General features: G+C 34.2%; 1 protein-coding gene across 1 annotated transcript; it reads right to left on the bottom strand.

Moving 5' to 3' along the window:
• Nucleotides 1-1,084: 1,084 nt before the first annotated feature.
• On the bottom strand, nucleotides 1,085-3,378 carry LOC127162136 (macrophage mannose receptor 1). Its single transcript, XM_051104946.1, has 7 exons — nucleotides 3,270-3,378; nucleotides 2,820-3,183; nucleotides 2,392-2,723; nucleotides 1,950-2,297; nucleotides 1,541-1,864; nucleotides 1,348-1,448; nucleotides 1,085-1,257 (listed from the first exon to the last, which is right to left on the bottom strand). The coding sequence occupies exons 1-7, from the start codon at nucleotides 3,304-3,306 to the stop codon at nucleotides 1,120-1,122; spliced, it is 1,644 nt and encodes a 547-aa protein (XP_050960903.1). The 5' UTR covers nucleotides 3,307-3,378; the 3' UTR covers nucleotides 1,085-1,119.
• Nucleotides 3,379-14,004: the final 10,626 nt, after the last annotated feature.

Genomic DNA, 14,004 nt, shown 5'->3' on the forward strand with positions numbered 1-14,004 from the left:
TGGTAATGGTTTAGGTTGTGCTTTGTACTAATTTAGACAATAAGGGACAGATTATATTTCAGAACAACTTGTAGCAGATAAATGTGGTAAATAATTTAATTTTATATATTTTATATATCTCAAAAGTTTGAGATGCATAGTGCAAAACAATACAAAACAGTGAGTTAAAAGCAGACGTTAAAGCAAAAAATATTTCAGTTCTTGATTAACCTTTACACATTTGACAAACACATTTGTCCATCAATTTAATTTTTTTTCAGTATGCATCTTACCTGGAAACTGAACTCATGCCTTTGACATGCCTTCAACCAACAGATTTTTAGTTATACTGCTACCTCCGTACTTGTACCAAGTGTGCAATTATAAAACATTCTAGTATACTTCTAGAAGTATTTTTTGTTACAATTGTAAATGCAATAGCATTTACTTATGATGAGCGGTGTAGTAGCATGTCCAGGCAATCATAGCATACACTGTTTCAGTAGCCATTACATATTTAATAATTATATTATAAATAAATTAATTTGCATGGAATACAAAATGCAAAAGTATATGGAAGTAAGTTGTTGTATTCCTGATTGCAATAGAAGATCATTGTGTTTTTTTTTTTTATTTTAGGAATAATATGCACAATATGATTCCCATGAAATGCCCATTAAATTTATTATGAGAAAGAAATCATACTTTACATTTCAAACGATGGCTTACACTAATTCACAAGTCCTTCTGCATACAAACGAGAAAGTTATACCTCATTTTACTTGTATTGTTGATTTTACCACAATTATTTAATGTTAATGTTACAAAATATATAACTTGATAACACAAACTTGATAACTTGATCATAAATTTAGTAAAGGAAAAGTTTAATGTAAGAACACAACTATTTGTAATTAAACATAGGCTAGATTCATTAATGTAGTTATTAATATAGAACTTTCAGAAATATATTTTCACAATCAGTTATAACAAATATATTATACAATGACCATTTATCATTGGTTTTTAAACAATGGATTATACCACCACTACTACTAATTCCCATTCTTCCCAATATAGCTCAGATTTTACCTAATATTATTTTAATCTGTTTTAAAAGTTAACTTTAAAGGAATGCATTCACAATTGCTGCCTATTACAGTCATTATTTGAATTCACTGTATGTTCACTCTCAGGATGAAACACCTCTTCATCTTCCCCCTGTATCCAGCTCATTTTGTCACTTTCCAGCCCCATGCTCTTCAGCTTTTCACTTATCTGGAAGACCGGCAAGAAAGAATCAAGTAAAACTAAAAACCATGTCCTATTTATAGCCTACACACAGTATAAATACATAGAGATACACACCACATTTAGAAAGGCAGTCTGTAGTGCAGGATCATTCAGTGTGCATTTTCCATTACAGGACAACTTCAATCGCACAATCTGTTTTTTAATTAACTTGTCATCTAGAGAAGAAAACATAGAAGATACATAAATTAATAAAAACATATCACAGTTGTTTTTAATTTCCATTTTGAGATTGACCCACAAAACTCACCTCCATAGCAGATAAAAGGCTGCTGTAGATCACAGCTGTATTGAGCCCATTTCCAAGATTTGCTTTTTGACATGCCAACACAGATACCAGGTGCTGAACTCAGGAACAGTTGATCTGCTGCCCAGTATCTAAAACTGAGGTCCCAGTCATCAGACCACTGCCAAAAGTCCAGATGCAGACCAATCCAGAATGGAAATTGACTTGGGATCAGATTCAGCTGCTCTGGGCTGGTGATAGTCGCCAAATCAGTGTGGTATTGTCTGCAGTAATTCTGAGCATCTCTCCATGCCATAGCATTATTAATAATCACGAAACCAGTGCTGTCTGTACAGAAACACAAGATAATGACCAGCCCTCAGTCAAGGAACTGCTAAAGTTGAAAAAGCAAACTCAAACTTAGAGGACTTACCACTGAAACACACAAATGGGAGCATGCTGTTGCACATCTCATCATACCAGCTGCCATTATAACATTTCACACACATCCCGTCACCATTTGGTTCTCCTGGACTCCACATTTTATAGTTGACTGCGCCTTCCCCTAAAGACCAGATCCAGTAATGCCATGTCCCAGCCTGGAGACCTATCCATACTGAACCACTGTATCCAGAATCCACTGTATTTACCAGCCTGTTCACATCACTCATGCTGTCAGCAGTGGCCAGATCAGTGAATCTCGCTCTGCAGTAACTCTGAGCATCTAGCCAGGTCATGCTTTCATTCACATACTGGTAGAAGCGGTAAGGAAACTTGGGCCCTTAAACAAATTGAAAGGACAGTAAGAATCATAAATACTTTTACAGAACATGAAGAAACAACATCTCAACTCATTCGTTTAAAAAAGCCCTCACCTCCATGGCAGATAAAAGGACTCCGTAGATTACAGCTTTCATGAATCCATTTCCCAGAATTGGTTGTTGACATGCTGACACAGTCACCAGATCCTGAAATCTGGGATGGTTGACCTGCTGCCCAGTTTCTGAAGAAGTTGCTCCATTTGTCAGACCATTCCCAAGAGTCCAGGAACAGACCAATCCATAGCGATGCTCCCGACGGAACAAGACTGTTGAGCAGTGCAAGTTCATCAGCGGTGCGGATGGTGGCCAGATCTGTGTAATACGTTCTGCAGTAGCTCTGAGCATCGGCCCAGTTCTTCCACATCTCCACCCTGACGTATCCAGTGCTTTCTATCAAAAGAAGCAAAATAAGAATAAGGTCACAACTGTTCATCTCAGCTAAATTTAATACTTGTTACTGAATATAGTAGCAAACTCATAACTCACCATTGTAGCAAACAAAGTGAATCACAGATGTGCATTGATTAGTAAACCATACTCCATAGACCAAAAAGCCACAGTCGTCTTGACTGTTTACTGCTCCATACCAGGCGCTGAACTGTGCAAGTGTATCTTCTCCACTAGACCAACCCCAGCGTTTCTGTGTCGCCCTCTTCAGTCCAATCCACACTGATCCACTGTATCCAGGATCCACTATATTCACCAGCCTGTTTGCATCACCCATGGTCTCTACAAAAGCCAGGTCAGTGTACTTCGCTCTGCAGTAACTCTGAGCCTCTGGCCACGACATTTTTGCATTTATATAGTAGTACTCTTTATAAACAACAGAAGTGGTCCTCAAGACCCCTGCAGAAGTAATTTATACATGTATAAAATATTCATTTACATGTACTTGTAAACACTGCAAAAACATTGCAAATTATCACACCAACCTGATAGCAGAAGCAGCACAAACAGACTCCCGTCCATGACTGCTCACACAGATCCTCTCTGCTGGATTTTAATAAAAGATGGTCAAACATTATCTGTCAGAAATTAGAGTGAATACACACGATACACTTCAAATTCAGAAAAGCACAGACTCTTTTGCATGCAGCAAACTTAACAGATTTTTACACATTTCTTGTAACCTCAGCCTAGCTGTGTTTACAAAGTACCACGCTGAGGGAGGAAAACTAGTCCTGTATTTTACATTTACATTACATTTAATTATATCCATAATATATATTTTATCTTTTCATGCATTCCCTCAAATCAGTCATTTAAACTTGATATTGATTATTAGAATGAGATAATAAGGTTCAGTCTGCACCAAAACATGATATATTATGTGAAAGCAAATGTCTAAAATACTAACAATGTTGCACTGAACTCTTTCAAGTAATTTTCATATTCAAATACTGTGTTTTTCCATATTGCATTGCATTACTGGTCACAACTTAATGTACCAAAAGTCTCTTCTTAAAGATTACTTGACAGTTACTCAAAAATAGGCCTATGTTTAAAAAACAAAACAAACAAAAACTAAATAATAATAAAATAATAATAATAAACAAATAAACTCAAAACATAAATAGACATAAACAAAATTTGTATATGTAAATTTCTATACCATGAAAATTCATTTGGTATGTATATTAAGTGTGGTTCTACGAAATTCACATTTACTTATATTTGCATAAACTGAAACGCACAATACTGACATTATTTACAGCATCTAAACGTACAATACTGATGCAATGATAACACCTAAAACAATTATTTATGTGTGAACTTTACAGACTTACAAATTAATCCTTATGAATATTGCGGCATTAACATTTTTATTATATTCAGTTATTTTTATTATATGCATTTATCAAATCAAGTTTACTCATTTAATTAATATGAAATATGAAACACTTTGTTCTGTTCTGTGTGATTTATGCTGCAAACTTGCCTCAAAGGATTATATAATGTTAAACAAGACTACACTTTAAAATATCAAAATATTTTTTTAAGCTAGATTGTTACCAAAAAGCCCATTTTCCTGCATATTTTAGTCTATTACATTATATGTCTTTTTATATTCACTATATGTTTAGGTTTGGAGATAGATTAAGGGATATAAAAATCTTGTCATTTATCAGTAAAAACACTAATACGCATCTTAATAATCATAACAATCTTAATAATATAATACATTTGTAAATATTTAATGTTTTTTAGCTGTAAATTTTACATTTTAAATGCTGTAATACTTCCAAATCATCCCCTACCTCCAAATCTATACCAACTACTAACATTAACCTACTACATTGTTGCTAGAAACATCTAGAAAAATCAAGCCATGTACATTTTACATTATGTGAACAAATAAGTTGGTGGTATTCAAATGATTGGTGATCATCAAATTTACACACTAAAAACAAACACTTATGCCATCTCCCAGTATCAGTTATAACTGTCATTTAATTTTAAACATTTGAATTCAAAAATGATATGAGATATATTTTAATTAACAAAAGCAAATAAAATAGGAAGTATAAAAACACTAAAACCTAACAATACATAAACAATACAAATACTCCATAAACATAACAGACAGTGTGTAATGTGGCAACTGTAGTCTGTACACTGCTCTATGTGCAATCTCTTTGGGTGCAACAAAAGTTACAATCCGATCAGACATTTCTGAACTGATATTTCTAGTTAAAACAGTTGATATTTTTTGCTTGTGTGGATGTTAGATTAATTAAATATGCCATTTAACATTCATTAATATGATTACATACCAAATAATGGACAGACATAAAATTCCTTACCTTAATATTTCCTGCAAATCCTCTGTATTTTTACTTAGAAACTTCTACTGTAGTGTACTCATAATTGTTTAAAATGATTGTGTTATAATTCACCCAAGTAGAAACACTACCCGCTTTATAGTTTATTTAAGATAAACCCACCCCTTAATGCAAGAAAAAACAAAACAGGTTGGTGACTATATGCTGATAAGTCTAAGTGGGTGGTTCTTGGCCAAAACAGAATAAGCTGCAATGTGGACCAGACCTTTTAGTCTAAAAAATAAAATTATGTTTTGGCAAATATGTTAATTCTTCATATTAGCCTGGAACTGAAAGTGAACTATTATAAAAACCTCTGAGGTTACTGACATGAGGTCTGACCTACCTGAAAACCCCAAATTACACTTCTATTAAAATTTCAACTAAATATTTACTTTTATTCCATACTTTAGAATGAGATAGGGAGGTTCAGTCTGCACCATAACATGTTATATTCTCTGAAAGTCAAAGAGTAAAAATGTTTCACCTGTTAACCTAAAAATGCTGTAGAATTAAATGTATTTGCCCACATGCAGGTCACGTACATTAAAATTATATGCTGATTGCTGTGATGAAATGACAAGGCATTTTCATATTCAAATAGCCCATTTTCATTCAAGACGCTTTTGGACACTGTATCATGTCACTCGTTTTTAAGATACTTTACATCAAAATCAAAACACACATGTAAAATAGGGGTGGGGGTCACAAGGTGTAGAGACAATAATAAGACGTGAAGATTAACAATGTCACTACTCACTACTCTTCACTACTTTAATAAGCCTCACTACTCTGTTCAAAAGAGCCTTGAATATTTCTTATGCACTCTAGAAAAACCTCAGATGGGAGAAACACACCACTGCAATTGCAAAGAAGACCCAACAACACTGGCCTGGATTGAGAGCTGTGATAAAAAGGTGCGCCATCACAAGCTCTCAATGTCTGTACAGTTTGGCTCTGCTTTGTCACACTCTAAAGCTGCATTCACACTTTTCCAGAATCATACAAATTTCAAAACCAGCATTTTAACCTACACTGTACAGCATGCTTATATTTAGGATTAAATGCAAGATTTTTTGCTTACTTGCAGGCCTTTTTAGCATACTTCAGCAAAGGATTAAATCACATTTTAATACGATCCATACTTTTCATATTCAAATAGCAGGGATTTTTGCACACTGTATCAAATTACTACACAGTTGCTGGTCACTTGATTTTTTTTTTTAGCCAAACAGGGGAGCGCGGGGCACAACCTAACACTTTTTGAATTTCACAGTTTGTGTAAATCCATGTGGGGTTCAAAATATAATTTTCATCCACGTTACTTTCACACTTGTCTAGTACAAATATGTCGCTTTGTTTCATAATTACAGTGTATACGTTTTTCGTTATTTACCTCAAAAGAAAGGAAGTGAAAAGTGACAACATGTCCCGTACGTGGGGTACATTGTAACATGTGAGGGGCACGTTGTAACATTACCATATGACAGCATAAAATGTTATCTGATCGAATGAAAAAAAATATATACACGACAAACTAAAATATCTTGTCAATAAAATAAAATGATTATCTTTTTTAGCATTTTTTAATAATTCTAAAAAATCAAATTTTTGATTTAATTCAGTGTTTTGATGAACACATCGCAACCACGCGTGGGACGGCCCTGATCGCAAAACACAGCTATACAGTATAGTTGAAAACAATGTGGGCAAATAGATAAAACACATTCAGACATTAGAAAAATATTCAGCGATATCTTCAAAAGACTTTTGAATTTTAGCACACTTTTTTCTCTGTATAGTGTTGCTACGGTAACACTGTTATGCTGGCGTGTGTGGAAATATTTAAACCATGTGTGTTACAATTAACCCCACGTTAGTTTGTGCCCCGCGCACCCCTACATTCTACTGGTATTATCACATTACATAAACATTCATTATGATATCAGCAAAACCTCATCTTTATGATATACAGCATTTACTCTGAATCACTACAAATTCAATATCACTTTTCTAAAATATGCTCTCCCTCTGTTTCTTTCTCTCTCTCTCTCTCTCTCCCCTGGTGAAAAAACCAGCATATGCTGGTAGGTATGTTTTGATGCTGGTTTAAGCTGGTCCTTTGCTGGTTTATGCTGGTCCTTTGATGGTTTATGCTGGTCATGTTGCTGGTCAAGGACCAGCATAAACCAGCAAAGGACCAACATAAACCAGCAAAGGATCAGCTTAAACCAGCATCAAAACATACCTACCAGCATATGCTGGGTTTTTTCACCAGGGTCTATTTATGTGAACACACTGCCTGGCCAAAAAATAAATTATTTTAGGGTTGAATCATTATTGCAGTGAATAATACATTTCTGGTATGTTAATATGCTTGGCAACAGTTCTATTAACCCTACCTGATGCAGTATGTACCTTTTTTTATTTTATTTTTTTTTTCCTCAAACAACTATGTTGGAAGACGTACCCAATGTGCATATTACAGGATGACAATTTCAAGATTCATCAGGCTTGATTTGTGAGAGACTGGCCACTTAAAGGGGTCATCGGATGCAAAGTATGGATGGGCGATATGTTATCGTTTGCGATATACCGGTAAAAAAAAAAAATTCCCCACGATAAGAATTAGTCTTCCCTGCGACAGTACATAGTGAAATGCTGAAGGCGGACATGAAAGTATTATATTGCTAAATGAGAAGCTCCAATGGAAACTGGTTTGGTTAAAACTGTGCAGTGCGACAAAAATCAGTCTGAGCCTTAAATAAGGTTAACTGTACTAGTAGCACGTGTGCGATGCAGTTTTGCGTGTCTTTGGGCCTGTTTACAAACTTGTTGTCCAACAAAGATATCATTTATTGGCATGCTTTTTCTCCACATTAACTTCATAACACAGTCAAATATTTGAAACAACCTTTTGTGATCGGCAGTGGTTTCATATCACAGAATGAGGCTGAAATCATACTCATACATCATAATCATACATATAGTATTATAAAGGCTATGTCGATTAGCATTACATTATAAATATATTTATCCTTATAAAAATTCACAAGATTGCTTGAAGAACACAGACAAACCATACATTGTAGCAATCGTATGTTTATTGTCTTCAAGCTTCCTCAGTTAAAATTCTTCTATCTGCGTTTTATTCAGCTACAGCGATAACTGGATTAGAGATTCCTGAAGCGTTGTCAGTACTATTACTTCTGCTGTGAAGCATATGTGGAGTTTCTGTGCAAGGGCGCCCGCCAGCTTCCGAATAACAAAAAAACGTTATTGCCAAGTGTGTTTCACACACAAGGAATTCGGCTTCCAGTACAGAAAGTACAAACAATTTAATTCACATTCCTGTTAATAAACAGTGCACTCAGTAATGCTCACCCTATTTTGGGTAAAAATAGAAAAAATAATATTTCTCTCAAGAAACAGGATTTCCCTGAATTATCGTCATTGATACTGTTATCGCAATAAATACCAGAAATTATTGTGATAAATTTTTAAGACCATATCGCCCATCCCTAATGCAAAGTCCACTTTTACAAAAATGTGTGTTGGCAGTGTGTGTACACAAACACCCTAAAAAAAATCCACCCAGTGCTTTAATCTGTAAAGATAAATTCCCCTTTTTCAAATCAAGCAATTCTCAGCATCTTGTCTGTGTGACATCACACCAACAGAGGCCGCTCCCAGGATAGATTGATTGACATGGCCATCTAACATTAGATCCGCCCTGATGAGCTGTAACAGTCTGATTGCCATTGTTTCGATGCCGGAACAGGGATGCAGACAAGAATGGCTCCTAAGCGACTGAGGTGTTGCAAGATGTATTGACAATGGGCAAGTTGAACCACTCTAAAAGTCAACTCCAGCACATCCTAAAGACTTAGGATAGGGTTTAGGTCAGGACTCCGTGGTGGACAATTCATACAAAGAAAAAAAAAGAACATTCCTCATGTTCACTGAACCACTATTTCAAAATCTGGGTCCAATGAATCTTAACTTTTCTTATTTAAATCAATAAGCAAATACCAGGCAGTGTATGGAAATTATGTAGTGATTTATTAAATAACAAGCCTGAAGTCACTAACAAGTGACACCACTTTGAAAAACTGTTTAAACAGCTCTTCACGGCTTGTTAAGAACAAATAATACAGTGTTACAAAATTCTCTTGTTTTACTTTTAGTCATGTGAAAAATGATTCATTCTTCCCGGAAACAGAGGAGGTTTTTTATTAGTGGTTTGGGGCATTTTAAGTTGCTGATGGTGTTGAATGGCTATGTGAAAATACTGTAAGTGGCATATTCTGAGACAGTAAATGTTTCTTTGAAATGGCTGAAAAGCTTCATGTGAACACTAGGTGGGGATATCATGTCTGCTACTGAAGCCAGGCAACATACTACACAGTTTAAAAATTGCATTAGTCATTTCTAACAGTACAACAGTACAGGATAAAGGTTGTTTATTGGCATCTTTAGGTCCATGAAGAACCTTTAACATCCATGGAATCTTTCTATTTCACAAAAAAGTTTATAGTGGAAAAGCGTTCTTAAGTTTAAAAAGAAAACTTTAAACTTAAAGTTAAAACTTAAATTAAGAAAAATGGGTGTATAATTTTACGAACTGCTCTCTCAAACTTCTATGGGGAACCAAAAATGGTACTTCTCACATCACAGCGAAAACTCCCTTTTGGAACCTATATATAGATAGGAAATCACCTTAATACAGTTTAACTTTCAGTTTGTAAAATTGTTCAGAATTAGTCAGTTTTTATAGTGCAACCTGACATCACATTGATATTACCATAGTAATTCTGAGCAAATTATGCATTCTTTAAAAACACTGACAGCGTTGACGTGTCTGAATGAGTTTGAAGTGACTCAATATAAATAGTTTAAGAGTAAGAAAAGTGTTGAAGTAAAAAAACACACAGGAAGTCAGTTATTACGCTTGCAGATGAAACACGAAGTTCTCAAGTGCAAGAGAAATGTTTTTAACATGCCAAAAGATTTTATACTTACAAAAAGCCACCTTGACCATAACAGCACTATCTGAAAGCATTATAACACTATATGAAAATATAACCCTAATTTTGAGTTTACGGAACAGCAGAAGAAAATGTGCTTCGACACTCATGTGTATCATAAAGCAATACCTTTGAACAAACAGAAACTAAAATGAGAACCATGAAGAAATACAAAGAGCCTCACGTACACTGAAACACAGTACAACACATTACAGCAAGCTGAGAAATCATAACATCAGGACTACCCAAGTTCTTTCCTCACAGTCTACAATTCAATGTGAATGTTTGATGACTTCAGTGTTGAGGCCTGACTGGTTTACTTTTCCAGTAAACTGCTGTTTCATCTGGTACCTCATACCATTTATTTCCACATGCACTACAGAAACATCATTACATGCAAACTCACATGCTTACTTCTGTAAAATCATTTCTCTAAATGCTTATGACACTGTGTTTTGTTATTTGTTTTTGCAACATTCTTTCCAAATGACATATTACAACAGAGTTGTAGAAACCTCTCTGAGAAGCCATTGAGTGACCATGAGACGACTGACATGAAATCAATTATTCCACTGAATTCCCTTTGACTTCTTACTGTAGACTGCATCAACCATAGCTTCACAGACAGTTGTGGCAGTTCTAAGACAGACTATTCAATTATAAAAATATTGAAAAGTATATGAAATTAACAAATAATAATAATAAAAGTTTGAAATAAGTCTCAAATTACAATAAAAATATTTGAAACTGATTTAAAAATATATGAATTCTTTCCAAAATAATTGAGAATATAGAAAATTTTACTTTTTTTTTCTTGGCAAACTATTTAACTACTTGTAACTAGGTGTGAAATACTGTTTAACTGTGAATACTGGCACACGTCATCAGTGCTAAGGGTGGCTTCCTGTAATACACTTCCTCTCTTGAGTTTGGAGACATAAGGGAGCATGAACCAACGTCATCTAAAATGGCATTAACTCGTCTTTTTCTGACCTTCACTGTGATTTTTAGCAGTCATCTGAGCTCCAACACAGGTACTGTATTGTACTATAAGTCAATGTATACTACTCAAAGTACAGGGTTAACATTTAATGATATCATTAAAATATCATTTTTAATGTAGACAGGGTGAAATAATGTTTAGATTCCTAAATCCACAAATCTTTTTAGTAACATTATTGTCTTAAATAGATTAACAAACTGTTTTGTTTTGGTTTCTGTGATATGGTTTTTAAAACACTAAAATATTTGTAAAAGACAGGGGCGTCGTAGTTGGGTGAAAAGTGGGACTAAATTACCAGGGCACCAAGTGGGGGAGGGCCCCTGAGGAGTGAAATTGTATTTTCCTTTAAATATAATTTTAAGATCACAATAAATGTTGTTAACTAATGTAAATGCTAATATTTTGGGTAAATGCATCAGTTGATTGATGTATTAAATGGTGTCCAAGTACATATAGTGTCTGAGGACAGGCATCCTCTCCCTTGCACGAAATGGTTTAGTCCACCTTCAGCGGGCTTTTTGACTAGGCGCATTTGAAATAGCGTTCATTCTGCTGAAGCGGCAGACAGCAGTGCAGAGTTCTTAGATTAGTAGTAAGGTTAGTTGTAGGTAGTTGTGAACCTCAAGCTTACGGGGGCCTATGGCCACTGCTTGTGCATAGGGCCTAGAATTTGGTGCTACGCCCCTGTATGCAGACATGTATCAACAGAGAGTGGCATGTGCCACTGACAGTCTTGCGGAATATGCCACTGTATTACAGCGGGTTTGCTCTCCCAAATATATAGTGATCATAGCTCGTCGCTCCCTCAGATATTACATATGCGCCCTCAAACTTGTCCATGCGCGAATAAGTGTATATTGTAAACAGGTATTTATTAAATCATTTTATTTAGTGAAGCGCAGCCCTCATAAAAAATTTTTTTGTATTTGGTAACTAATGTATTTGCAGTCTGTGCGTTTCACTTCGCAATTGGGGGTTGCCCACAGGCAGAAACAAATTGGGAATTATACAAACATAATGAATATATGAATTAATTAATTATACGAATGTACCTCTGAAGGTTCTGATTGTCTTTAGAATTGTTGTTCAAAGCTTTATTTGATCATTTACTTTAGATATTTGAACATGCTGTATAGGTTGTCTGTCATGTTGTCATTTAAAATCCTGACATCATTGGTACTGTTGTTTTACTGATTAGGTAAACAAAAAGTCATTTTATTTGTTGTTTGTTGATTTTTAAATGTAAAACTTGGTGAAGTAATTTATGTATCAGTACTTTTCAAACACTTCCTGCACGTTTTAACAATACCGTGACGTGCTGACAACCGCAAACCTCAAAACGAATGAGCCAATAAATAAATGCAGAAATAAATGCGTAAATAAATAAATAAATATTTAAATAAATTAATATTAAAATAAATAAATGCATAAATAAATAAATATTTAAATAAACAAATGATTAAATGAATAATTAAATAAATAAATATTTATACATTTATTTATGCTTTTAATAATTAAATTATGCATTTAATGATTTATTTATATATTTCAACATTTATTTAATTTATTTTTGAGTAATTTGGCCCTTCATACACTAATTTATCTTCTTTATATGAGCTGCATGACAATCTCTGAGTATTGTAATTGTAAACCTAAATGCATACAAAAACTTAAACATGCTAATAATCAAACATCAAAAATCATAATTCATATAAATGAATCAAAATCAACAAAAATATGGCTTGAATCATAGGTATCGACAACAAAAAACAGCTCATTTAATGCTAAGCCCATCACCTTGGTAAAAGTGGGCGTGACAATCCATCTATAAGGTGCAGACTAAATTGACTGTTGCTAGTTTAAAAATCTTGAATATCAAATTAACTTCAGTGAAATACTACACAACTTTGCACATTTTTTGATCAAAAAACATTAATACTCTACAAGTAACAATTAGTAATTGAAAATCATCTGGCCAAACTGGATGGATGGGAAATCTATGGAAGCCTGTTTCCGTCAGTGAATAAAAAAGAAATAAAAAATGATTGGGACTTTTTATCTCTAAATCTTCTGAGAAAAGACATCAGAATTGTGAAATATAAAGTTGCAGTTTACTCTCTGGTAAACCTAGATAGATGGGCATCTTTAGAAGCTCCTAATTAAATTCAACAATCATTTTTATTGCCATATCTTATTCTTTCTTTCTCCTTACAGCATCCAGTGAAACAAGCCAACCAACAAACATAACTGTCAAGAAAGGAGATTCTGTTCATCTTACTATACAACATGCAAATGAGATGCCACAATTTGATGATTTGGAATGGCTGAAAGATTCACTTATTGTAGTCTCATGTTATTCTAGCAAAGTACGTGTTCACTCTTTATATAAGGAAAGAGTGGATTTTAATATTAGCAACTACTCTCTAACACTGAAGAACATACAGGAGACAGACAGTGGACTCTACAAAGCTAGAATAAGTGAAGGTTCTGAAATCGTCATTGGAAAGTACTATATAACTGTTGGTAAGTAAATAATTAAGGAGTTTTGTTGTCAGATTTAGAATTTAAAACTACTCAGCAATCAAAGTATTTTCAGTAGCACTGCAAAACATAGATCAGTACAATTTGGTACTTGGTGTTCAGATTAGTACATTCTGAGCTGTATATTAAAGTCAATGCTTATATTTCAGATACAAGATCGACAGTCAGTCACGGAACCACTGGATCTGTTTCTCTCACTTGGATCATATTCCTTGTCCTTTTGGATGCAATAATTTGAGCCAACTACTGTAAAAAAAAAAATGTGTTATAAAAA

Source organism: Labeo rohita, unplaced genomic scaffold (genome assembly GCF_022985175.1).
Source record: "Labeo rohita strain BAU-BD-2019 unplaced genomic scaffold, IGBB_LRoh.1.0 scaffold_844, whole genome shotgun sequence".
Taxonomy (NCBI): Eukaryota; Metazoa; Chordata; class Actinopteri; order Cypriniformes; family Cyprinidae; genus Labeo; species Labeo rohita.

Bases quoted from the DNA above. Each gene is read 5' to 3' on its own strand.
- LOC127162136 (XM_051104946.1), bottom strand. From the start codon at position 3,306: ATGGACGGGAGTCTGTTTGTGCTGCTTCTGCTATCAG. The intron at 1,449-1,540 runs GTGAGTTTTGTG...TTTCTTCTCTAG, and splicing joins GCCTTTTATCTGCTATGGAG to ATGACAAGTTAATTAAAAAA. The intron at 1,258-1,347 runs GTGTGTATCTCT...CCGGTCTTCCAG, and splicing joins AGACTGCCTTTCTAAATGTG to ATAAGTGAAAAGCTGAAGAG.